The sequence below is a fragment of the Perna viridis genome, chromosome 1, assembly GCF_037379345.1.
Source record: "Perna viridis isolate PV_CMFRI_1.1 ecotype Kerala chromosome 1, ASM3737934v1, whole genome shotgun sequence".
NCBI lineage: Eukaryota > Metazoa > Mollusca > Bivalvia > Mytilida > Mytilidae > Perna > Perna viridis.
In genome coordinates, this window is record NC_142445.1 from 72479382 (window position 1) to 72506115 (window position 26734).

General features: G+C 35.7%; 2 protein-coding genes across 4 annotated transcripts; both read right to left on the reverse strand.

Annotated features, from left to right (window-relative positions):
• Positions 1 to 10722: 10722 nt before the first annotated feature.
• On the reverse strand, positions 10723 to 16534 carry LOC148630280 (uncharacterized). Of its 3 annotated transcripts, none has more exons than XM_088564601.1 (2): positions 16409 to 16534; positions 10723 to 11337 (listed from the first exon to the last, which is right to left on the reverse strand). In XM_088564601.1, exon 2 carries the CDS (start codon positions 11326 to 11328, stop codon positions 10813 to 10815), a length of 516 nt encoding a protein of 171 aa, XP_088420727.1. In that variant the 5' UTR covers positions 11329 to 11337; positions 16409 to 16534; the 3' UTR covers positions 10723 to 10812. The 3 variants fall into 3 exon arrangements, with proteins under 3 accessions (XP_088420727.1, XP_088420728.1, XP_088420726.1); XM_088564602.1 differs by having other exon boundaries at positions 16405 to 16517; XM_088564600.1 differs by lacking the exon at positions 16409 to 16534 and adding an exon at positions 11645 to 12180.
• A 1449-nt stretch (positions 16535 to 17983) lies between these two features.
• On the reverse strand, positions 17984 to 26395 carry LOC148630281 (prostaglandin E2 receptor EP4 subtype-like). Its single transcript, XM_088564603.1, has 2 exons — positions 25325 to 26395; positions 17984 to 21354 (listed from the first exon to the last, which is right to left on the reverse strand). Exons 1-2 carry the CDS (start codon positions 26174 to 26176, stop codon positions 21109 to 21111), a joined length of 1098 nt encoding a protein of 365 aa, XP_088420729.1. The 5' UTR covers positions 26177 to 26395; the 3' UTR covers positions 17984 to 21108.
• Positions 26396 to 26734: the final 339 nt, after the last annotated feature.

Here is a 26734-nt window from a genome sequence, read left to right on the forward strand (position 1 = left end):
TTTTGTAATCTTTCTTCTTATTTAACAACGATGAAGGTTGAAATGTTTATAGCCTTTCCCTAGAAAACTACGAAGTTCATCAACATCAAAAACACCTTAATTCTTCATATCACAGTAGTTTGACTAGCAAACCAGTGAAGGCTAAAAGAACTTTTACTTCAGAAATTAAAAGCCTATGGATTGTCTGAAAACGCACTCAAGCTCATAAAAACCACCTTTCTGACAGACAGCAATCAGTAAAACTTGGTACAACACTGAGTGAACGGCTATACTGCAGCTTGTACAAAATTGTTCCACAGGGTTCAATTCTCGGCCAGGTACTTTTCAAAATCTTCATCAATGACATCCTCCACTTCCCGAAAAATAGCACTCTATACAATCATGCAGACGACAACACCCTATCCTATGCACATCACAACATAGATATGGTTATACACAATCTAGAATCTGACAGTTTAGCTCTTATAGATTGGTTTTCAAGAAATCAAATGAAAGCAAATCCAGAAAAGTTGCAGGTTTTGGTTGTGGGAAAAAACAAGGCATATAAATATATCATAAAGCTTTAATTTGGCTGGAAATACAATCCATTGTGAAAATGAAATAAACCTACTTGGGTAACCATTGATTTTGAACTGAAATTCAACAGTCACATCTCAAATATTTCCAAACGGCATCAAAATAACTTAATATACTCAAAAGAATTGGAAAATACCTAAACATATTGGGCAAACTTACCATATACCATCCCTACATATTATCAAACTTAACTTTTGTCCACTCAGTTGGCACCTCTGTAGCAAAAGCAGGCAGTACAAACAAAATCGGGCACTCAAATTTATTATCCAAGAACGGATTTCTTATCCAAGTACGGGCACTCAGATTTATTATTAAAGAACAGGCACTCAGATTTATTTATGAAGATATCCAAAAACAGGCACTCAGATTTATTTGTGAAGATATCCAAGAACGGGCACTCAGATTTATTTGTGAAGATATCCAAGAACAGGCACTCAGATTTATTTATGAAGATATCTAAGAACGGGCACTCAGATTTATTTATGAAGATATCCAAGAACAGGCACTCAGATTTATTTGTGAAGACTATTAAAGTAACTATGAACAACTACTAGAAACATCAAAAATGCCCACATTAGAAATAAGATCTTTGGCAATTGAGGTTTTCAACATTATACATAAAAGAAATCCATCATACTTTCATGACTTAATAAATATTAAAAACACCAATGATTCGTTTAGTTACCAAAATTTAGCTGCAGTTCCATCAGTAAGAACAACCATATATGGTATAAAATCATTCAGGTATATTGCAGCCAAACTATGGAACGAGCTGGCAAACAATTTTAGAACCCAGACTTCTTTCAGTCAAATTAAAAGTCTCATCATTAACGCATGGAAGAGCAGCCCGTGTAGATGCACTGCATGCACATAACCTCGTGCTTTTGTTAAAGTAGTGCTTTTAAATGTTTTTATTAATTTATAGTTTATATTTGTTTGCTTATAGTGCTATCTGATCTGCTATCATCAGGAAAGATTTGATTATGCTTATTGCTAGCTGTTTTATTTTTAGCCTTAGTTTATTTATAGCAAATTTTACAGTTTGCATGCAATTTAAGGACAGAGCACAGCGTGACATTCCCGATCTGTCTCTTGAATTATTTTTATATGCTTGTTTAATGCTTTGTATGTATTTTAATGCTGTACGTCTTGTGTGTCTTATGTGTATATTTGTTATTGTTATATATGTCGGTTTTAAAAGCTCAGTAGAGCTTGTGTTGTAATGTTTTACATGTACCGATTTTCAATAGTTTTGAACTTTGAACTTTGGATCAATCAACCAAGTTATAAATCAATCAATTATTAATCAACAAACAGTTAAATGTATACTGAGTGTAAAGTAGCATTTTTAGAACATTTACATGCCATTACTAGGAAGAAGACAACGTATAATGATTATGATATTGTTAACTTTTCTACGCTGTGACAATATGTATGGCACGCGAAATTAATCGAAACCCCGCTGTCTATGGGTTCACGGACCGTAACTCACAATATCACCTGTGATTGATAATTAAATTACGGAAATGAATTCATAGACAGCGGCATTATTTCATTGATAACACTTTGACTTATCAAATCGGGTGTAACATCTATTCGGAGTGCTGAACTTAAGTATTTATTATCGCTTGCTTTTGTCGATTCCGTGACAATGACATGCGGCTCTGTAAACAGAAAAAAAAAGATTAATAATAAACTACATAAGTTTGATACTTCAGGTTAAATGGCAACATATATTGACTAGTAAAACTGATTGCACTTCCAAACTTACCAAATCCTACGTAACACGTCATTTGATTGGTCAATCTGTGTTCTATGAATTAATTCCGCTATCTATGAATTCGCTTCGGTATCCTATAATTAGCCTCTGTTAATCTATAGGTAGCGGAAAATTCGTAAATTAATTCATATACATGTGTAACAGCATTTTAAATGAATTATCTAGAAATAATCACCAACAGCAAACGGTATTAATTAATTGTCCGTTTTCTATGGGTTAGAGGGCGTTTTCTATGGGTTAGAGGGCGTTATCTATGGGTTAGAGGGCGTTTTCTATAGGTTAGAGGGCGTTATCTATGGGTTAGCATGCGTAATCTTTGGGTTAGAGGGCGTTATCTATGGGTTAGAGGGTTATCTATGGGTTAGAGGGCGTTATCTATGGGTTAGCATGCGTAATCTTTGGGTTCGAGGGCGTTATCTATGGGTTAGAGGGCGTTATCTATGGGTTAGCATGCGTAATCTTTGGGTTAGAGGGCGTTATCTATGGGTTAGAGGGCGTTATCTATGGGTTAGCATGCGTAATCTTTGGGTTAGAAGGTTAGCGGGTTGCTGGCCCATAGATAGCGGAATTTAAGTATAGACAACAGGTGTTATTGTCAGTTACGGTCTGTAAACCTATAGATAACGGTCTGTAAACCAATAGATAACAGTGTTATCACATAGATAACGGAGTTCTGTTTAATTTCGCGTCCTATCAATATGATCACCTTTAATGAAATATGAAACGTCAAGATATTATTTTCTGTCAATAAAAAAAAATTAGCGATTTCAATTCATGCATATATGCAAGAAATAGCACTAATGCATTGTGTATCTTCCGGGAAATAATTAATTGTGATTCAATAAAATTATGTTTCCCGAACAGTGATGCAAATCATATGCAAGGAATTTCGTTTTGGTTACAGTATGAGGTGTATTTTTATAGAGTTATTTTTAAGCTCGTCTAATGTGATACAAACCAATAAAACAAGTTATCCATTGCTTTGATAAATAAAGTATAAGAAAACTGTACCAAAACGAAACTAAAATGAAATAAGGAACAACTTATGAACACCATTACGAACTCTTTCAAAATTCACTCGCAGCTGTACTGGTATTAATTCAATGTGGATCCTGAAAACCCTCAATTTAAGATTATTATCAGAATACAAAAGCACCAAGACCTATGATTACTTCTATTTCCCATACTCAGTTGGAATCCCGACTCAGAAACACAAAATACCGTTTCTACTCCAGAAAGACGGTACGCCTTGATACAGATACGTTGTACTTGATTGAAAGTGTATCCATCTGCGCCATGAAAACTGATTTGTTTAACGTGTCATAGTTTACCTTTCCTCTTTCGTCTACCCCGGACTTGACTTTTTATGAGTAACTCGGCGGGTGTTTCTAGAAAAGCAGAGGACGCTTACCCTACCGGTGCACCTGGTCCACGCTCCCAGTTTTTAGGTGAGTCCGAGTTGCTCATTTGCTTTTGTTACTTTGTATGTATGATTTTAGTTACTCTATGTACTTTGTTGTGTATGTCTGTTTCCATGTCTGGTCTTTGTCCCTGGATTACATTCTTTTGATTACCGCTATAACCTTGGTTCCTTTGATTACTCTTCCAAAGTCTTAAAAATATCACTACAGTACGGCTGACCAGTAGATCCAAAAAACTAAAATTGCAAGAACATTCATACGCCAGCAATATAGACGCTTGATTTTGAGCTAAAACAAAGAGCAGAAATACTGACTGAGAATTAATGTTTTTTTTTTTAACGAAAACAGGAGTACATGCATGCTGAGTATATATTGAATGATTGATTGGCGTTCTATTTCATGCATGTCTGGACGAGAACGATTGACCAATCGAACATAACCAGTTTGTACTTCTGTAGTCCGACACGCTAAGCCTGATTTTTATTGTGCTAGCTCACAAAAGCAACAGGCCACAAGTATGTAAGCCACTCCATCCTGGCACATAATTTTGCATCCGAACCAACCTGTCGTTACTCTATCCCCTTGAATATCACGTGCTTAGCGGAGAAATCCTGACTATCAGTTTTAAAATCTTTGGTGTGACTTAGCCAGGGATCGCACCCAAGAACTTCCTGCACTCGAGGCGAGCTTGATATATAGAGGTCCCTTGATAAAATTAAATGTTAGTCTTAATCCCAACTATATATATGTATATTTTCCGTATTATACAACGCTCTTCATATCAAGGTTTGTGAGTTCTTATTGCAATAACTGACCATAACGTAAACACAATGAATGAAAATAAAAATTCCAAAATAATACTTCCCCAGTTGCCCGATGATCTCCCTTGGTAATATAAGACAGAATGATAGAAACAAAGACCTATGAAACAATGTGTTTCTGTTGATGGGTATCGATGACCAAAAGTTAGAACAGTTCTAGGTATGAAACACTGGGTTTATCTAGATCTTCTTCTTTTCGAATCTTTTCTCAGACAACAAAGGCCCCTTTCCAACAATTTGCCTTGTTTTAATTTCAAGAGGTAATTTGAGACCGGAGTATTTTATTTCAAAACCAAAGTCAAGCCGATTACTTTTCTGTACTATATCTACGTTTATCGGTGATAAGTGCCAGTATTAATTTGTAATAAACCACTCCTCGTAGTTGCTGAAACGCTGCCATCGCACTGGGGATGGCTTTAGATAGTTATCCAGGCTACGTTGTCCCCTCATCGTGTTCTGTGTCTGACTCTAGTGAAGCATTTGTCTAAGTTGGGCCACTTGTTATTGGTCTTGATGATTGAAGCTGTGTGTCATCATTATGTAATGATCTTTGTTTTTCGGTAATGTTGATAACCGGGTATTAAACAATTTACAGTTGTCCAGACTGCACCTGAGTTGGTGCATGTTGAAGATGGCTTATTGAAGTTCCTTTTAGGTTAGTCAAATGGCCTTCCATATCGGCGTTTCTCGAAGTCACCACAGCGGCTCATGCTCTGGTGGCTCTCCCACTGATTTTACATAATAGCAAAAATGTTGGTATTCTCGGCAATTTGAAGGAAGATGATGTCCAATTTTAATCACTACAGTAGAGTTGATCAATAGATCCCAAAATGTAAAAATGTATACTTAAGTATATCTAGAACAAATAACAAGTGAGGAGTTAACAGCGGCTTTAACTATTTTCTGATTCTCTATATCAGACCAATATGATACAAACGGAAGTGTATATAAGAAAACTATACTATCGCCGAATATTTGGAAGGTCTGTTTAAGATGAGAATTGGCTTATTTTAGGTTGGTCCTTCTAGACCCTCTGATTTGACAAATTATGTTGGTATTAACAATCGTTTCTTAATTCCAGACTTTAACATTATTCTACTTTAAAATAATTCATTAAACATTTTGGAAACCATTATATAAAAGTTTTTTTTTAACTTTGTAAGGCGAATGTTTTATTTGCAGAAAAGAGGGAGTGGCAGACTCCATCCATTATCTGCTTCAATAAAAATGCAACATTTATGCGATGAATTTCTTCACAGTTTTTTTGTGAGAAAACGAAGTAATAACTTAAAAAAAAGTTTAAAGCTCAGTCATTTTTTAAAAGGGTAATTTGGTTTCACCATTGTCACGTTTTATAAAAAAATGCCAATGCATATGTAGAACCGATACTTTTATTTGTATAATAATTTCGGTGTATGTCAGTAAAGAATTAAATAGTACAGTAATCACGGTATGTCAATAAAGAATCAAATAGTACAGTAGTCAGGATATGGCAGTAAAGAATTAAATAGTACTGTAGTCACGGTATGTCAATAAAGAATCAAATAGTACAGTAGTCAGGGTATGGCAGTAAAGAATTAAATAGTACAGTAGTCGGTGTATGTCAGTAAAGAACCAAATAGTACAGTAGTCAGGGTATGTCAGTAAAGAATCAAACAGTACAGTTGTCAAGGTATGTCAGTAAAGAATAACATACTACAGTAATCGCAGTATGTGAGTAAAGAATCACATAGTACAGTTGTCACGGTATATCAGTAAAGAATTAAATAGTACAGTAGTCAGGGTGTGTCAGTAAAGAACATAGTACAGTAGTTAGGGTATGTCAGTATAGAACAACATACTACAGTAGTCAGGGTATGTTAGTAAAGAATAACATACTACAGTAATCACGGTATGTGAGTAAAGAATCACATAGTACAGTTGTCACGATATGTGATTAAAGATAAACAATGTACAGAGGTCAGGGTATGTCAGTAAAGAACATAGTACAGTAGTTAGGGTATGTCAGTATAGAACAACATACTACAGTAGTCAGGGTATGTCAGTAAAGACTAACATAGTACAATAGACAGGGTATGTCGGAAAAGAATAACATAGTGCAATAGACAGGGTATGTCGGAAAAGAATAACATAGTGCAATAGACAGGGTATGTCACTGAAGATTAACAAAGTACAGTAGTCACGGTATGTCAGTAAACCACATAGTACACTAGTCATGGTATATCAGTGAAGAATAAAACAGTAGAGTAGTCAGGGTATGTCAAGATAGAACGAAAAACTAGAGTAGTCAGGGTATGTCAGTGAAGAACCAAATAGTACAGTAGTCCGGGTATGTCAGTAAAGACTAAAATAGTACAGTAGTAAGGGTATGTCAATATAGAACGAAAAACTAGAGTAGTCAGGGTATGTCAGTAAATAATAAAATAGTACAGTAGTCACGGCATGTCAGTAAAGCACCAAATACTAGACTAGTCATGTTATGTCAGTGAAGAATAACATAGTACAGTTGGCAGGGTATGTCAGTAAAGAACCAAAAACTAGAGTAGTCAGTGTATGTCAGTAAATAATAAAACAGTACAGTATGTCAGTAAAGCACCAAATACTAGACTAGTCATGTTATGTCAGTGAAGAATAACATAGTACAGTTGGCAGGGTATGTCAGTAAAGAACCAACAACTACAGTAGTCAGGGTATGTTAGTAAATTAAGAACCACGACGTACAGTAGTCATGGTTTGTCAGTATTAAGCCACAAAGGTTCAATGCATTGAATTTTTTAATTGACAATATTTTTATTCGTTTTGGTAATACTCTAGCCATATAAACAGGTTGATGATATTCCAATGGTGACTAATTGTGCTCCTCTCATATCTGATTTGTTCCTCTAGTGTTACATGTCACAGTTCATGGCTAAACTCTTTAAAGATCTCTTAGACATGAAATGTTGTGTAAATTTAATAGAAGTTTAAGATATTTTGATGACATGTTGATAGTAAATAATCTTAATTTCGAAAACTATGTTCAAGATACTTAAGTTGACCAAGTAGTCGTACACCTAACTCTATAAAATGGCGGCATTCATAAAAAGACATTTATAATAAAAGAGACGATTTTGATTGAAATATTGTTAATTTTCCATTCCTAGATGTGGTATTCCCGAAGCAGCCTCCTATGGTATTTCCATTCCTAGATGATGGTATTCCCGAAGCACCCATCTATAGTATTTCCATTCCTAGATGATGGTATTCCCGAAGCACCCTCCTATAGTATTTCCATTCATAGATGATGGTATTCCCGAAGCAACCTCCCATGGTATTTCCATTTCAAGATGATGGAATTCCCGAAGCACCCTCCCATGGTATTTCCATTTCTAGATGATGGTATTCCCGAAGCACCCTCCCATGGTATTTCCATTTCTAGATTATGGTATTCCCGAAGCACCCTCCTATTGTATTTCCATTCCTAGATTATGGTATTCCCGAAGCACCCTCCTATTGTATTTCCATTCCTAGATTATGGTATTCCCGAAGCACCCTCCCATGGTATTTCCATTCCTAGATTATGGTATTCCCGAAGCACCCTCCCATGGTATTTCCATTCCTAGATGATGGTATTCCCGAAGCACCCTCCCATGGTATTTCCATTCCTAGATGATGGTATTCCCGAAGCACCCTCCCATGGTATTTCCATTTCTAGATGATGGTATTCCCGAAGCACCCATCTATAGTATTTCCATTCCTAGATGATGGTATTCCCGAAGCACCCTCCCATGGTATTTCCATTCCTAGATGATGGTATTCCGGAAGCACCCTCCCATGGTATTTCCATTCCTAGATGATGGTATTCCGGAAGCACCCTCCTATTAATAGTTAATTTTTCATTCCTATATGGTGATATTCCCGAAGCACCGAGACTACAATGTGGGTTTCTCAGAAACAAGGTGTTCGGGGACTAATTGTCCCGGGAGCTAGGTGCTTCAGGAACTTGGGTTAACGCTAAATGGTTGGTTGATTTGCTTGGTGTAAGTGCGTTTGTTGTTTAGGTTTCACGTTTTATTGGTAGTTCGGTGAATTTAGGTTTAATATGTGTCATAAATATTGAAGCACCTCAGATTCTGTGAAAACAGATACGTATGGCATTTTAACTATTTTGAATTTGATAAGTATTCAAACACACCTAAAACGTTACAGTATTTCACCACTAACTACTGGTTTGCCTTTCCCATTTATTGACCTCCAGATTGAAACTGTCTAATCAAACCATTCAACATTGAAATAAATCGTTCTAAGATACATGTCCCTCTCTACTAGCTACATTTCTAAGTTGCTACGCTTTATAGCCCAAGTGCTACAAGTTATCGCATAGACACATATGTGTCTTGTAAAAGCACTTACTTTCGGGCACTTAGTTCCAGAGATACGTCAAAGTACTAGACTATAATTTCAAAAATTATGTCTGGTGCAGGAATCACTAGTCATGCAATTTTAAGGCCTTGGAGCACATACAGCTCTTTTATCATAACACATGACCAAAATAGCCAAATAGAATGATTATTACAAAAAGCAATATCACCAGACCACAGACTAACACCATTTCCGAGATATGCATTTTCGAAATTCCTATGCCATCGTCTAAGCAAAGTCTCGTTTTTATTTGGCCAAAAAAAAAAAAAAAAAAAAAAAAAAAAAACGAGCAACAAATAATAGCCTGGAACCCCTTTCTTTATATAAGTTTTTTGATTGAACCACTGTCCTTGTTTCGTAAACATTTGGATCCACCATAAAATATCTAAAGACACCTCTTTCAATTGGTACTTACAACATTCCTCTTTATATTTTGTTTCTCTGATTGGTGACTATAATCTCGCAGTGTTTTCATTTCTAGCTAAGCATCAAGTGTTTTATTTTGCGTCTAAAAATAAATAGACAACTTGAATATATCGACAGTGAACGATTATTTGATTTAGGTAAATACATAGAAATAAACAGGCAGTGACCAAGGGTTAGAGGTCAACTATTATTAACACAAACCAAATTAATCAGTATATCTAATTCGCAGTAGAAGTTGTTTATAGGCTTAAATAACATAGACTTAAATTTGTTATATTAGAAATAAAGTGGATCTAACTACCTGCATTTGAACCGTAATGGAGTATGCCAATGGGACTATTTTCCGGCGGTAGTATGAAATAATTGCAGATGATATAAGGCTTTACACATCTAAAGGTTCTGGCGGCTGCTATATCAATTCTGATGTTCGATCTAAATTAGTAAAAATGGTGTTGCTCACCCAGTTTTATGTAAATATAGTCTATATAGCACATTGTTTCAAACAAAGTTCAACGGATATATCAATTTGCCTTAATAGATTCGTAAAGGATACGATTTTCAAATCATTGCCTATTCTTTTAACCTCGTTTTTACAAATACAAATATTAGACCCTAATTGCTCCCTTACGTATAAACTAAGCCGTATTGCGTATTTAGAACTTGACGTTACTGCTCCAAATCCAGTCCACAGGAATTGTAGTGACCCAATATGTCTTATGCTCAGTTATGGTATTGTCATTCTTTAATATTGTCTGAGCTATCTTATTTTGTCTTTATGTTATAGGGTATGAAGAGACTGGGATGTATTACTGACTGATTGTTTGCTGTTTCAGTTCGTTATTTGCCCTTTTAGTTCATTTTGAAAGTGCCATCGTTCTTATTACTTCTGTTGTCGGGGGCTTTTTAGGGTTTACTTAATGGTTTACACCTTTTGATGATCTCTGTAAGTATTATTTATTCTTCAATTTAAGGTTATATGATTATGTATTTGTTTCACTATATCCATTTTTCTACTGTAGGTATTAATTTTGTTATTTTTTGTTCTTTGCTGTGTGTGTCTATTTTCCTTGTCTAGTCTTCATCGAATGAATATATTTGTTTGATTTCTGCTTGAATCTTGGTTCTCTTGATTACTCGTGCACGTTTTAGCCTTGCCTTTGGATTGTTTTAGCCATGTCCTTGGATCGTTGGATTCTGATGTCTATTACAGGTACTAGTAATTGTCGATTCTTTATGCTTCGGTATTTTTTGCCGATGTTTTAAAATTTTGTTATGTTTTGTAATGAGAAAACAGAAATTCGATAACTTTTCAAACTCTTGACACTGAACAAAGCTAAAAAATAAAATGGACGACAATAGCACCATATGTTATACATTAATGCATCCATCACAACGGACTGTTTTCGTTAATCACTTGAATGTAAATATTAGATTTCCCATGTTCTGCTTTAGGTGTGACTTTGGGAGATTCCGGAAATTCATCGAATTGACCTTGAAACACAGAGTCATTACTATTATATGTACTGTTTTTACTCAATAACATTTCCCTGGAGTCCTCATCTGTTTCATTCACATTATTGTCGGCTTTTTCTAACAACTCCATGTTCATGAAGCTCTTTGCTAAATTTGGTATATTCTGAATCTTGTCGGCAAGTTTTTCCCTGCGGTCAGTTTTTCTCAGCAAAGCCATTTCCTTTATATATGCCCTCAGTTGATTATCTTGCTTGTTTTTCCGAATGTGTGATGCAATCATCATGACTATAGACAAACCATAAATAAGCACAACTGCAACAACGTAATATAAAGCACCGATGTCGTCAGAGTCTTTCCGAACGGTATCAATCACTGCCACGAACGTCTCGTTTTCGTTTTTAGTTGACTTGATGTGTATTATCGTGTCCATAACCTTGACCTATATGTGAAAAGAATATATAAGTAAAAATTCGAAACTATGACAATGAAGGATTGGTTATTAACTTATACTTCTATTCTGTTCTTAAATCTTTGTATTACCAGAAATTGTTATCGTTTAAGTATCATATTAATTTAAGCTGTGGAATTATGGGAGAGGGTTATGATCACACTGAAGTACTTTAACTCCGTCGATTTTTTTGCGTTTGTCTCAAGTCAGGAATTTCTGGACTTGGTATGTTTTGTTTCGTTTTCAACTTTCAGTTTTTATGTTGCTGGAGTATATAGAATTAACTCTATCGCTGTACCTGTGTATAATGTAGTTTTGGGGCAAGCTGCAGCCTATTCAGTGGTGTGAAGGTTTCCTTGTCGTTCATTAAAGACCCATGGGTGGCCTGGAGCTGACATTTTTTATCCCGGTAGGTTGTTGTCTCTTTGACATATTCACCTTATCCATTCTCCTTATGGAAACACTTGTACTAGAGCTCGACAACCCAAAATAGATAATTGATAGCCATTAGGTTTTAAGTTATCGCTTTTGTTGTTTGTTAACTTTAAATAGTTTGTTACCTATTAATCCACTGAGCCAATTTAACCAGGCTTAGCTGGCATAATGTTTTACCGCAGTAATATTTCTAAGTTGAAATACAGTTGACACATATTTGGATACTTTTCCACTTCTATATTTTGTTTCGTTTGAATTTTACCGGAGAATATTATAAGCCTCAGAAAAATCACGATGGTCCCGAGGTAGTGTGTTAGACCTTCGGTGCGATAGGGTGTGGGTTTTTACCTCCGACAGAGTCACACTAAACGCTTTGAAATCAGTGTCTGCACGGTAAGAGTAATCAAAGGAACCAAGGCCACAGCGGTAATCAAAAGAATGTAATCCAGGGACGAAGTTCAGACATGGAAAACAGACATACACAACAAAGAACATAAAGTAACTAAAATCATACATACAAAGCAACAAAAGCAAACGAGCAACACGGACTCCACTAAAAACTGGGAGCATGGACCAGGTGCACCGGTAGGGTAAGCGTCCTCTGCTTTTCTAGAAACACCCGCCGAGTTGCTCATAAAAAGTCAAGTCCGGGGTAGACAAACGAGGAAAGGAAAACTATGAACCGTTGAATAAACCAGTTTTCATGGTGCAGATGGATACATCATAACGATCCACGAGTTCATGATGACGACCATAAAACTTCTGTAGTGATGACTTCAATCTTGTAGCAACATAACCCTGTTCCAGAAGCCTATTTGTTAGAGTTCTAGCGCGATACAAAAAGTCTGCGTAGTTTCGGCAAGCTCTGGCATAACGTATGATTTGTGATATGAACACCCCATACGCAGGTGCCGAAGGGATGTTGCCACAGATGAAAGGAAAGTTGACAATGCTGAATGAAAAGTCATCACGTTTGTCGTAAAGTTTGGTCAATAGTTTTCCTTTACCATCGATTTCTAAGTGTAGGTCAAGATATGAGGCTGACTTCACAGTGTCTGTAGTATCCTTTATCTTAAGTTCTTTTGGGTAGATGCGATGTATCAAATCCCCGAAATTAGGATTGTTTAAAGATAGTACGTCGTCTATATAGCGGAAACTGAGATTGAAGGATCTAGCCAAACGATATTCTTTCTATCTGATCAGATCAGCTATAAAGTCAGCCTCATAAGAGTGAAGGAATGGGTCAGCAAGTAAAGGAGCACAATTTGTTCACATTGGAATGCCGACCGTTTGTGCCGACACGTCCACCACACTGGACAAATATGTTGTCGATTAAAAATTCCAGCATTTTGTAAATATCTTCCTGTATATTTGGGAGATGATTTGGAATTATTTCTTACAAAGTATGAGGAATCTCTACCAAGAACTATACATTTGTATCTAGGTGTACAATCTTTTTTGAAAAAAAAAAACAACGATAAAATATGCCTTCATGCGGGCTGTTGCTTCTGCGAGCTAGCACAATATACATTTTTATTACATTCTACTGAGCATGTTGGACTTTACAAGGTCTTTTTGATTTTACGAAATGTTCTTTTCCTGAAATGCATGAAGTATTGCCTTTGGGCGTAAAATAACAATCAATCAATCATATCTATGTTTGTTTGTTTGTTTGTTAGGGTTTAACGCCCGAACAGCAATATTTCAGCTACATTCAGGCGATGAACATGAAGTGGACGATAAAATGAACATGAAATGATGATGAAATGAAAAATGGGATGGGACACAATGATAATGGGGTGGAGAAATTTTGATTGCCACTGGAAATAGGGAGAGGTGGGTAGGGTCGGGCAATTTAGCCTCCTGTGGCGGAGCCCTATGGTTCCTACTCCGGGAGAATACCACAGTAGGGTTTTTTAAGGTGGACATCGTGGCATCTTTCCCAACACGGTGCACCACTATGGTTTGCGGTCAGGTTTTCCGTATTATAGCCTGACAACACCAGCATGTAACACGCCAGGGGTACCCCATTCCACCACCTAAGGCACACAACCCAGTTGCTCTGTGGGCAGAGCAACCTGACCCCCGGCTAGCGTTCTGAGCACTATTTAGTCGCTTTTTACGACAAGCCAACCGCTGCTGCAGGCCTATTCTTTTGACACCCGGACCTGCGCGGGTCATCATATCTACGAATTAAGCACCTCTTATAAAAAGAATGAATAAACGGTGGCGGTGGATTTGGAATTATAAATAATGGACAGACGAACAGACAACATTTGCGAGGGGAATAAAAATCTGCAATAACTTGCCGCTTTACATATCGTCATTACAAGTTCATCAAGCCACATGGACATAATAAATCACGATGGAATATAATATGTGTTTCTATATAAAGCTTACAAGATAATTATTTCTTAATTATTGATTATATTTCAGAGCATAGCCGTACTTAATATATAGCAGATGTACAAATTATATCAACTGACAACACCATTAACACAAGAATTAAAACAAAATATGCAACACAGATAAAAAAACGGCAAATAAAAAAAACCACACACACAAACATCGCCTGCCCCAATATCAAACAAATACCCCCTCCCCCAATTACAATGACCGCATGTTTAGAACGTTGGGATGAATGGAACACATGGAATAACATAAAATATGAAATGCACTACAGTTACGTTTAGACTGTTCAATTGAACAGAGAGTTAAAAATAACAAATGGTATTTCCCTTTTTATCCCACGCAATGACTCCAAAGAAACACCTTTTCATGCCACATATAAAATAACAATGGTATATTCGGGAGCAAATCCTAAGGTAGACGGGGCTAAACCAAAGGTTGATGGAGCTAAACCAATGATAGAAAGAAGCAAAACCACTGGTACGGACGAGAGCCTAACCAATGGTAGACGGTAATTAAACCAATGGAAGACTGGAGCAAAACCAATGATAGATAGACAGGAACTAAACTAATGGTTGGTGGGAGCTTAAATAATGGTAGACGGGAGCCAAACCAATGGTAGACGGAGCTAAAATAATGGTATAGTCGGGAGCTTAACAAATGGTATAGACTGGACCTAAACCAATGGTAGACAGGCGCTAAAACATTGGTAAAGACGGCAACTAAACCAATGGTATAGACGGGAGTTTTTTTAACAAATGGTATAGACTGGACCTAAAACAATGGTAGACGGGAGCTAAACTCATGGTTTACACGGAGCTTAACCCATGGTTTACAAGGGAGCTAAACCAATTTTATCGACTGGAGCTAAATTAATGGTTTACAAGGGAACTAAACCAATGGTATCGACTGGAGCTAAACTAATGGTTTACACGGGAACTAAAACACCGGAAGACGGAAGGTAAACCAATAGTAGACGGGGCTAAATCAATGTTTTAAACGGAAGCTAAACCAAAGGAGTAATCTGGAGCTAAATCAGTGGTAGACGGGAGCTAAACTAATGATTTAGACGGGAATAAAATCAATTGTATACGGAAGCTAAACCTATGATTTGGTATAGACGGTGGGAACTAAACCAATGGTATAGACAGGAGCTAAACCAGTGGTAGACGGAAGCTCAAACCATGGTTCAGACGCGAGTTAAACCGAAGGTATAGAAATTTAGACAGTAACTAAACTAGTGGTATAGACGGGAACAAAACTCATGGTTCACACGGGAGCTTAACCAATGGTATCGACTGGAGTTAAACTAATGGTGGACTTAAGTTGATCCAATGGTTTTAACGAGAGCTTGACGAATGGTGTCGACGGGAGCTAAACCAAGGGTATAGATGACAGCTAACCCAATGTAGTAAACTGGAGCTAAAGCAATTTTAGACGGGGGTAAACTAATGGTTTAGACGGGAGCTAAAACAATGGTAGACGGAAGTTAAACCAATATAGTAAAGACGGGAGTTAACCAATGGTATAGACGGGACTAAACAAAGAGTAGACGGGGGCTCAACCAATGGTATAGACTGGAACTACACCAATGAAATAGACAGAAATTAAATCAATGGCAGACGATCAATTATTTATGGGCAGTCGAGGTTTGGTTTAATTAGTCATTTAACAGGCGCGTAGCTGAGGCCAAATTGAAGTGTAGGCAAAATTACGGCAGGGGTTCTGGGGCCGCTTAAGGCCCCTACCAGGTCCAGTGGGCGAAGCCCCCCCATCCCCGAAACTCCGCGGAGATAGCGTTTTAGAGCATCATTTATGCCTCTCCTGGATGTATTTTATATCAAAATTTTGACATTAAAAGCATTATGAACGTTGGACATAATCGGCTATCGAAAATATTACTTTTTCATGCATCTAGGTTTATATTTGGAGGAATTCGGGACAAGCCTGGTGCTTGATGTATGACCGACATACCTGAAAACGGATCCCATCATATGGGACCCCTAATTAAAGCTGCATACCAAATATCAGAAGACTGCTAGTTATAGTTGCTGAGAATATGTTACAAAAATTTTTGACACTGACAAAAATGAATAAGTCGACAGGAAGTAAATGACCGACAGTCCCAAAAAATCTTACCACTTCTATAAAAATGAATGTTCTTATCACACTTATAATATAAAATTTAATTTCATGTTATAACAAAATACATACTCACATAATCTACATAATGTCTTCTCAATGTGTTATCTTTCCAAGCACAACATATTGATTTTAATGACAACTAGATTATAACGACTATTATTACTCCATTAGCAGACGCAGATGCTATCCTGGTTTTTTATACATGTATGTGAACATCGATCGATATGACTTGATAGACGGTGTAATTAACCAACAGTTTTGTCTTATCTAATCGATCTGTATACATCAATCTAAATAGCGCCATATGGTTGTATTAATCTGTATTAAGACTAATTTTATCATTACAAAACAAAACTTGCTCATCATTAGCATATGTTTTCAATATTATCGACTTAAGAAAATTTCCCGGACATTTTTAACCTAAAAAATGCGAAGTCTTGATAATCGCCACCTATATGATATATTATTCTACCCTATTTCTACCCATTTACCCCGGTGGGGTTTTATAACCTAATAAAATTTGGTATGTCGAACTCTAACATGGCTTTACATTTTTTAAATGCATGTAAAATAAGTTGACACATCTAGCATGTTCGACCTAAACAATTGTTTTTGATCAATGTAGTGTATAACAAGTTGCTTTCTTCCAGAATGCAATAACTAGTGGGCACACATTATCTTTTAAAATTTCTTCAAAAAAATAATTCAGACAAGTTGCAATGTGCACTACGCAATAAACGCCAATTACAAATTTTCTTTAGGAACTTCTATATTTGGTTAAAATTTGTAACGATGGTAACTGGCCAAAAATTATCAGTGTCCTAAAGTGCATTTCAAGAAATGTCAATTTCAAAATTATTCTCTTATTTCTTTTGCCTCTTCAGAACATTACACATACATGTATTTGTTTAAAACCAATATTGAATTATATAAATAATAAATAGTCAGATAATTATACAGTGTTTTATTAAATATCATGATGTAAATTTGTCTGTATTCAGAGCAAACGACTTTCGCAAGCCCACATTTTATGATCGATATCCATTCAAATTCAGAAATAGTGATGCTGCAATTGATTTGCAATATAAAATTAAAAGTTGACTTATGACTAAAAGAATTATTTCCTGAGTATGGTAAATCAGGGATGTATAAACATTTTTGTGAAATTTAACATTTGACATAAGCAGAAATATATATAATATATAGCTCGGACGTTAAACCCCAACAAACAAACAAACAAACAAATATAATATATTGTTGGCCGACATTTTCCAATACACATGTATTTATAATTTCAAAATGAATGCATGTAATTTTAACAATGAGCTTTGACCACGCCCCCAGGTTTTGGTGGAGTTCCGAAGGAACAACCAAAATTTAGCAATTCTAATATCGCTCGGAAGATTTCATTTTCTTATACGTTTACGTTATCGTCCCTATATTGTTAAAATAATGTAATATGTGATATTTTGTCGAAAACTCATTTAACTCATTACGAATAAGCAGTAAATTTGAAATCACAGGCTCCTGGGACATCCTGAAATCGTACACTGGACACTCAATTCAGCAAATACATCTATACCCACGCTATCAAAATATGGACTGGTACCTGATAATCCTGGGCAGCTAAAATAATGATTCGAAAGAGTAGATGGTAATAGACTTTAATCGATAATTTCATTTTTTTAATTCACAAATACATAATAAATAACCGATAAATTTTAGAATTTAAACATTAGAATATTAAGACATAACAATAATCAATGTTGCTGAAGTTGCTGAACCTCGGAAGTCATGAGATATTTATAAGTATTTTTTTAAATTTTTTTAAAGACGCTAATCGTAATCCGCCGATGGCAATTCCCTCTTTCTTTATTTCCAAGAAGATTATCTATTTACAACAAAATCAGCACTTTCACCACTTCTAAAAACACACATCCACACAATACGTAATGATTCCAAATTTCATTTAAATTTCGTTTCTAATTTTTGTTTCATTCTTATTTCGTTCTTAATATGACAAATATGTTGTCGTACCAGCAGACAAAGCCCAAAACAACATTGTTTATGTCTGCAAAACGTTTTATATACAATGTTTATTATCAGAGGTAGACGTAGAAAATAATAACAGTGATAAGACCTATACTGCTACCACTCTTTCCAAAGAAGAGATTGTGGAAAACCATAAATCTGTGCTATCCTCTTTTGGTCTCTCTACCAAGGACGATGATTGTGATTTACCGTCTATGTACTGGATTCCTAAACTTCACAAGAATCCATACAAACAACGTTTCATAGCTGGATCTGCAAAATGTACCACCAAACCTCTTTCAAAACTTTTAACTTCTATACTCACAACTGTCAAAGAGGGTTTGCAGTCCTACCACAACACTTGCTACTCCCGTAGTGGTATTAATTCAATGTGGATCCTGAAAAATTCAAAAGATCTTTTGGAGACAATCAGTTCAAGACTATTATCTGAATATAATAGCATTAAAACCTATGATTTTTCAACACTGTATACTTCTATTCCCCATACTCAGTTAAAATCCCGACTTATTAACATTATACATCGTTGTTTTTCCAAAAAGGATGGTACACCTAGATACAAATATATAGTTCTTGGTAGAGATTCCTCATACTTTGTAAGAAATAATTCCAAATCATCTTCCAAATATACAGAGGAAGATGTTTACAAAATGCTGGAATTTTTAATCGACAACATATTTGTCCAGTGTAATGGACGTGTTTTTCAACAAACGGTCGGCATTCCAATGGGAACAAATTGTGCTCGTTTACTTGCTGACCTATTTCTTCACTCTTATGAGGCTGACTTTATAGCTGATTTGATCGGAAAGAAAGAATATCGTTTGGCTAGATCCTAGGAATAGGTCAGCAAGTAGAGGAACACAATGTACTCCCTCTGGAATGCCCACCATTTGTTGAAAACGCGTCCACAAATATCATTTATTAGCATTAATTAATTGCACGAGTTAAATTAATACATAAAAATACCTGTTCTCTATCTATTTAAAGAAAAATACTTTTTTTTCAAAGTAAACTTCGTCTATTTTTCATAATTGTTATCAATAAAAATTGTTTTATTTTAATATGCATATGCGTATGGAGTTTTCATATCACAACTCATGCGTTATGCCAGAGCTAGTCGTACATGTAACTACGCAGACATTCTATATCGCGCTAGACTTCTTACAACTTGGCTTATGGTTTAACAGGGTTATGTTGCTACAAGATTGAATTCATTACTACAGAAGTTTTATGGTCGTCATCATGAACTCGTGGATCGTTACGGTGTATCCATCGCTTTCTAGTCATCTCGGTCATAGAACGTTTCGGCCATAGTCTATCTCGGCCATGGTTTTCAATATGTATTCAATTGATATTTCATTATGTAATACATTTATAATTATCATCTTTTTTGGGGTGGTAAAGTAGTGTTATTGGAGTTAAAAAGTGTTTTTTTGTTATACAGGATCGATGATATATAAACGGCAAATCTGTGTAAAGAATGATGTGTGGAGCAAAATAATATACCTCTTACACATACTTAAGAGGATTCTGTATCTTTGGGCTGTAATAGTGAAAGGGATTAACATGTTGGGCTCCTTTTTATGTTGTTTGATCGGAACTTCAAAGCAATTTTTTCATCTTCCCTCCCTTTTTTCATCTAGATATCAGCTTGAATAGACAGCTTGGACATTTATTGTTCCATAAATTTTCTGTGTTGTTTCATTAATATAATTGGTGTTTCCTCATTAGTTTATAACAATTCATTAATTATTTGTTAATGTTCATCAAAGACATAAATGACAACCAATCTTCTCATTATCTATTATTGTACCGTTTATCTGTTCATGATTAATTCTCCTATTTAATATTTTTTTATTTTATCTTTATTTTACTTAAAAGAGTTTTTTTTTAATACAAATTGGTGTAATATTTAAAGCTGAGGTCAATATTTTGAAATGTGTGGACGAAATATACTGTGACCGAGATAACTATGGCCTGAACGACTTGTATCGTATCTATCTGCACCACAAAAACTGATTTGTTCAATGTGTCACAGTTTTCCTTTCCTATTTCGTCTACTCCTGGACTTGACTTTTTATGAGCATATCGGCGGGCGTTTCTTAAAAAAGCAGAGGACGCTTACAATACCGGTGCACCTGGTTCATGCTCCAAGTTTTTAGTGGAGTCCGAGTTGCTCATTTATTTTTGTTACTGGTCTTTGTCCCTGGATTACATTCTTTTGATTTCTTCTAGAATCTTGGTTCCCTTGATTACTCTTTCATGCATGATGCAGCTCTGATTAACTGTCGACACTAACACGTACCTACGGTGCTTTGATCAAGTGTCGACACTAACAATTAAACGCTGTGCTTTGATCAAGTACCCAGTTGTGACAATAAATGAGTGTCGACACTAACGTGCAATTGGTGCTTTGATCAAGTGTCGACACTAACATGAACAGATTGTGCTTTGATCAAGCGTCGACACCTACATGTTCCCACGGTGCTTTGATCAAATGTCGACAATAACATATATACGCTGTACATTGATCAAGTTTCGATACTTATATGTTCACACGGTGCTTTGATCAAGTACCCGGTTGTGAGAATGAATGAGTGTCGACACTAACATGTACACACTGTTCTTTGATAAGTGTCGACAATAACATGTGCACACTGTACTTTGACCAAGTTTCGATACTTATATGTTCACACGGTACTTTGATCAAGTACCCTGTTGTGACTATGAATGAGTGTCGACACTAATATGTACACACGGTGCTTTGATTAAGTGCATACTATTACACTGGCATTGGCATGTTCTATCTTTAGTTCTGATGCAAAATCTTTGGAACTTGATAAGATTTTCCTTCCGTAGTAATATGTATACCCATGGGTCTATAATTTGGTTCAAGGATGCTATTCTAATTATCATAAGTTCTGTGTTGCCATTCCATTCTATTCCGCTCTGCGTGACAAATATGAAGATCTGCAAAAGAAAAAAAAACCCAGTTTTTTTTTTCTCAAAAAGATCTACTGTATCAAGCGTTTGCGTCCTTTTTGTTATTTATGGTCATCAACTTCTTCAAGTGGAGACTTAATCACTTGGCGGATAACATTTCAGAATAACAGATATTTGCAATTACGAAGAACGGATTTTTTTTATCTGTAATTAAAGGGAAGGACCACCTTTGCACTAATTTAGGGTCTTATGCAAAATAATACCCATGTAAATAAAAATAAATAACCGTTAATGCAAAATGTGCTTTTGTTAAATGCACAAGGCTTTGCAAAATTCGAAATCTTTGAAGTATATGTAGATAGCCATCTTGCAGAAGTCATCTATCTGAAGGAAGATCATATGCAGACTTTACTGATTTTTATCGATAGCTTCCGATTAGCTCGTGACGTCACTAAGTCGGTTTGGTACTGATACAGGTACAGATGCGATCACTTGTAACCTCTCTTAAATTCTGTCAGAATCTGTCAGGATTTCTGTTCTACGACAGCAGATAGAACAGAAATCCTGACAGATCCTGACAGGGTCTGACAGAGGCTGTTCTGGGTCAGGACACATTTTGCTCTATTTCCTGACAGATCCTGACAGAAACTGTCCTGAGTCGTGACAAAAAAAAATATGAAAAGCTGTTCTAAACTGTCATACCCCTGGACAGTTCCTGACACTAAATCTTTCTATTCTGTGTGACATAATTTAGAACAGGAAGTCCGCAATTAATAAATAAAACTGTGTGACTAATGCAAATAACCTAATCCGATTAGGAAAAATATCTTGATTTCAAAATTTACATTGAATTTCCAACCTTATATAGAGCTCGTCATGATCATCATCCCACTATCACTCGATCGTTGTACGTTCATGTTCAAATTTTCGTCGATCACGGTCCAGTCACTCATCGTTTAAAAATCATCATTGTTTACATGTATAATTTGTTTACATTCTGTCATACACATGTGATATCAATTAAATTAAATTATTTAATTATAAAATTAAAGGTCTTTGTTTCCATTTTAAGTGTAAAAGTGGTAACCGATAACTTTCAGATGTTTGGTAAATCTCACGAAGTTCAAGATTGACAGAGTACTTTTTGAGTGATAGCTACTTTTTATGAGCAACTCGGCGGGTGTTTCTAGAAAAGCAGAGGACACTTACCCAACCGGTGCACCTGGTCCATGCTCCCAGTTTTTAGTGGAGTTCGAGTTGCTCATTTGCTTTTGTTACTTTGTATGTTTGTTTGTAGGGGCAGCAATATTTCAGCTATATTCAGACGATGAACATGAAATAGATGATAAAATGAACGTGAAATGATGATGATATAAAAAAGGGATGGGACACAAGGACAATGGGGTCGACAAATTTTGATTGCCACTGGAAATAGGGAGAGGTGGGTAGGGTCGGGGAATTTAGCCTCCTGTGGCGGAGCCCTTTGGTTCCTACTCCGGGAGAATACCACATTAGGGTTCTTTAACGTGCGAGGAACGTGGCATCTTTCCCAACACGGTGCACCACTATGGTTTGCGGTCAGGTTTTCCGTATTATAGCCTGACAACACCAGCATGTAACACGCCAGGGGTACCCCATTCCACCACCTTGGTTCCCTTGATTACTCTTTCACGAAATATGGGTTACAAATCATTCTAAAAAATGTTAAAATTGACAATTTTAGCAGTAAATGGGTGACTGATATATAATTATTTCGGTCAGAATTCTCCAAAATGCCACTTTTAGCTACGAATTTGAGTGTGAACACTTCCAATCTACTTACATGGTTTTATATGTGGAAAACGTTGAAATCATTATGATAGTTTCATATTAGTGACAGTAACACCTCTGTTTAAGTAAAAATTCTGCAAAATGTATGAATGCGAGCAGTTTTTATTTTCATAATGGTCTGAAACTATTGACTAAAATGCTTATTTTTTTCAATATAACTATCATGTGGGTGTCTGTGACATATATTTTTGACAAAATTCTTCAAAAATGTCATATTTAAGCATATGTATGAGTGCCTATACTTTTAATTAATATGATGGTCTAATATTAATGACTAAAATGCTAAATTTTTCAATATAATTATCATGTGGTGGCTGCGACACATTAGTTTGAATCAAAATTCTTTATAAATGTCATTTTCTTGCAAAATGTATGAGTGCGAGCACTTTCAATTTCCATGAGATTCTAAAATTAATGATTAAAATGCTAAATTTTTCTGTATAACTATCATATAGTGGTTGTGACATATTAAATTGAGTCAAAATTCTTCAAAATCTAATATTCTTGCAAAATGTATGAGTGCGAGCACTTTTGATTTCCATGAGGTTATAAAATTAATGATTAAAATGCTTAATTTTTCAATATAACTATCATGTGTTGGCTGCGACACATTAGTTTGAGTCAAAATTCTTTATGAATGTCATTTTCTTGCAAATGTATGAGTGTAAGCACTTTTGATTTCCATGAGATTCAAAAATTATTTATTAAAAGGCTATTTTTTGTAACATAACTACCATGTGGGTGATTGCAACTTATATATTTCAGTCAAAATTCTTCAAAAAGGTATATATACATTAGTCAAAATTCTTCAAAAATGGCATATTCTTTCAAAGTGTATGAGTGTTTACAATTTAAAGTTTCATAAAGGCCTAAAATTTCTGTATAAACTGTTTAAAATTGTATAGGTACTCTGTATCTTTTAAGTCAGGGGCGTAGCATGTACGGCAGGCAATGATTTGTGTTGGTACTGCATGCCATACATAGAAGTCGGGTAAAAAAACCCCAAAAAAATCAAGTTTAAACATAGCAAGGCTTCTTTCCCGTCGTTCGAATCGGGATTCGGGTGCTACGTCTTTTTTCAGAATCACGTACATGTACTGTATGTAATTCAGTCAGAGAAGTATTCTCGAGCTAATGACTGTCAGAATCTGTCAGGAACTCTTCTATTCCATATATCTGTTCTACCTAGAACAGTTCCTGACAGGAGGGTGTCAGGACCCATGACAGATTATGACAGAGCTTGTCCAGAGACCTGACAGACCCTGACAGGGTGTGTCGCGGGTCAGAACAGTTTCTGACAGTTTAGAACTGTTCTATGACAGCGTATCCTGACAAGATCGAAGAGAGGTTAGAAGTGATCGCAACTGTACTGCATATAAAACATCTTAACAAATGATATTCCGTACATTTGATTTGATTGCCCCTAGAACAATTTTAAGTCCCTTAGATTGAATACGGTCTAGTTTTTCTTTAACATTTGGAAGGGCAGAATTAAATGCTTGACACCCGTAATCTAAAATTGACCTTAATAGAGACCGGCAAAGCAATAGTAAGGACTCTGTTCCTATGTCAAAATTATTTGCTTTAACATATGTCAGTAAGTTCAAAACTGGTTTTGATCTTTCTTCTAAATATTTCACATGTTTATTCCATGTAAGACGTTTGTCAAAAATGAGACCTAACAATTTGACATGTGTTTGAAATGAGATTGGTTTATTGTCTAAAAATAAGCTGATAGAGGTCTCTTTTTTATCGCCAAAAATAATTCCCATTGGTTTTCTTTGTGATATTTTAAAGTCCCAGTTTTTTTACCACTTACTAATGCTGTTAAGGGTTAGCTGCATTTTTCGATTCAGAGATCATAACCCCTTAACCACATAGCACTGTCGTCTGCAAATTGCGACAAAGTGGCGTTTTGAGATTGGCAAACCAAGTCATCTATCATGATATTAAAAGTGTAGGGCTTATTACGCTACCTTGAGGGATACCATTATCTAACTCAAAATGATCTGATTCTTCTTGATTAACTTTTACTTTAATTTTTCTATCATTGAGAAAATCAGCTATAAAGTTAAAGATATACCCATTGATGCATGCCGTATGATTTGCATTTATATAACGATCCTGGTTTCCAAACTAGGTCAAAAGCTTTTTATCATTATCTTACCATAAATGGTGTCCAGCATGCACTGAAAACTACAAAAATAGCCACCAGGAAAACAATTATATATTTGTCTTGTTTTTTTCTGCTGGTTTTCACGCTTGTGATGCTGACTTTTCTTCTAAAGTCACTTAACCTCTCTCCTGTTTCATTCTTTAAGAATGCTATCACTAATGCATTACAAATTGCCATGATTAATATGACAATAAGAATCGTCGAAGCATACAGTATACAATAAATTTTGTCCAATGTTTTTTCTGAATGAAGTTTGAAGAAACACCAAGTGTAGGGAAATTGTATCTCATTTTGTCCGAAACCAAAAACTGGTGATACACCTATCGAAGCTGCAAATATCCACACCAATACTAAAACGTAATTAATTCTCCGTGGATTGTCTTTTATTTCCTTAGTATAAAAATATGGAAAGTATACGGCTATCAAACGATCAACAGACATCGCAGCCGCTAACAATACGGTAGATACTCCAGAGAAAGCCATCTGGAAGCCGTAAAAATCACACATAATCTGACCACCTATCCAAACCTTATTGTTAGCGTAGGTATATAATGTTATAGGGGACGTCAGTAAGATTCCCAGTAAGTCAGTAATGGCTAACAATAATACATATCTATAAAACGCTTTCCATTTGTGTTTACGTGAAGATTTACAAATAACCAGGATAGCACAGATATTACCAAGTACTCCTATAGAAAACATTGTTGCTGACGACACCGGGCTGCTTCTATCTGGACAAGTTGTATGATTTTCCATATTTCTGGTGGATTGTTCCAGCATATGTTTAGTTACATTATACATGTTCTTCATGCTGTTTTCCCGGTTAGGCAGTGGGGAACTCATCGATCCAGCGTTTATAATTCAGAAATGAAATGGAACTTTATAGGCATATGTATTGTTCATATATAGATTGTTGGTAGATTCTAAAAGCCTGACGGATCAATTATAAATGTAACATCCGGTATCAATGCTATTCAGTGTTTAGTATCTAGTTATAAAACCTCGGATCCAGATATCAATGATTAATTTCTATGCCACTATCTTGCATATTATTCATCCACATTGAACTAAACAGACACAAACACAACCTAAAAAAATGGTTTTGTTGTATGATGCAATTGTCTCTTAATAAATCAATGTGTAATTGTAGAATGGTCTGATATCTTACTAATAAACAAGGAAACCTGAGTCAAGTTGCTTCCTCAGAAACTAATTAAAATGGCCATCTGTAAGGAAAGCCATGTATAGAAGATATAAATCTCTCATTAGGAGTGCCGAAGATAATTCCTACTTTAAATGGATTCATCTCGGTATTGAACATGATCATGAATAGTGATCAGTAATTTCTATGGTGCCAATGATCGAGTCATTAAACGACGGTAAAATGTAAAAATAAAAATA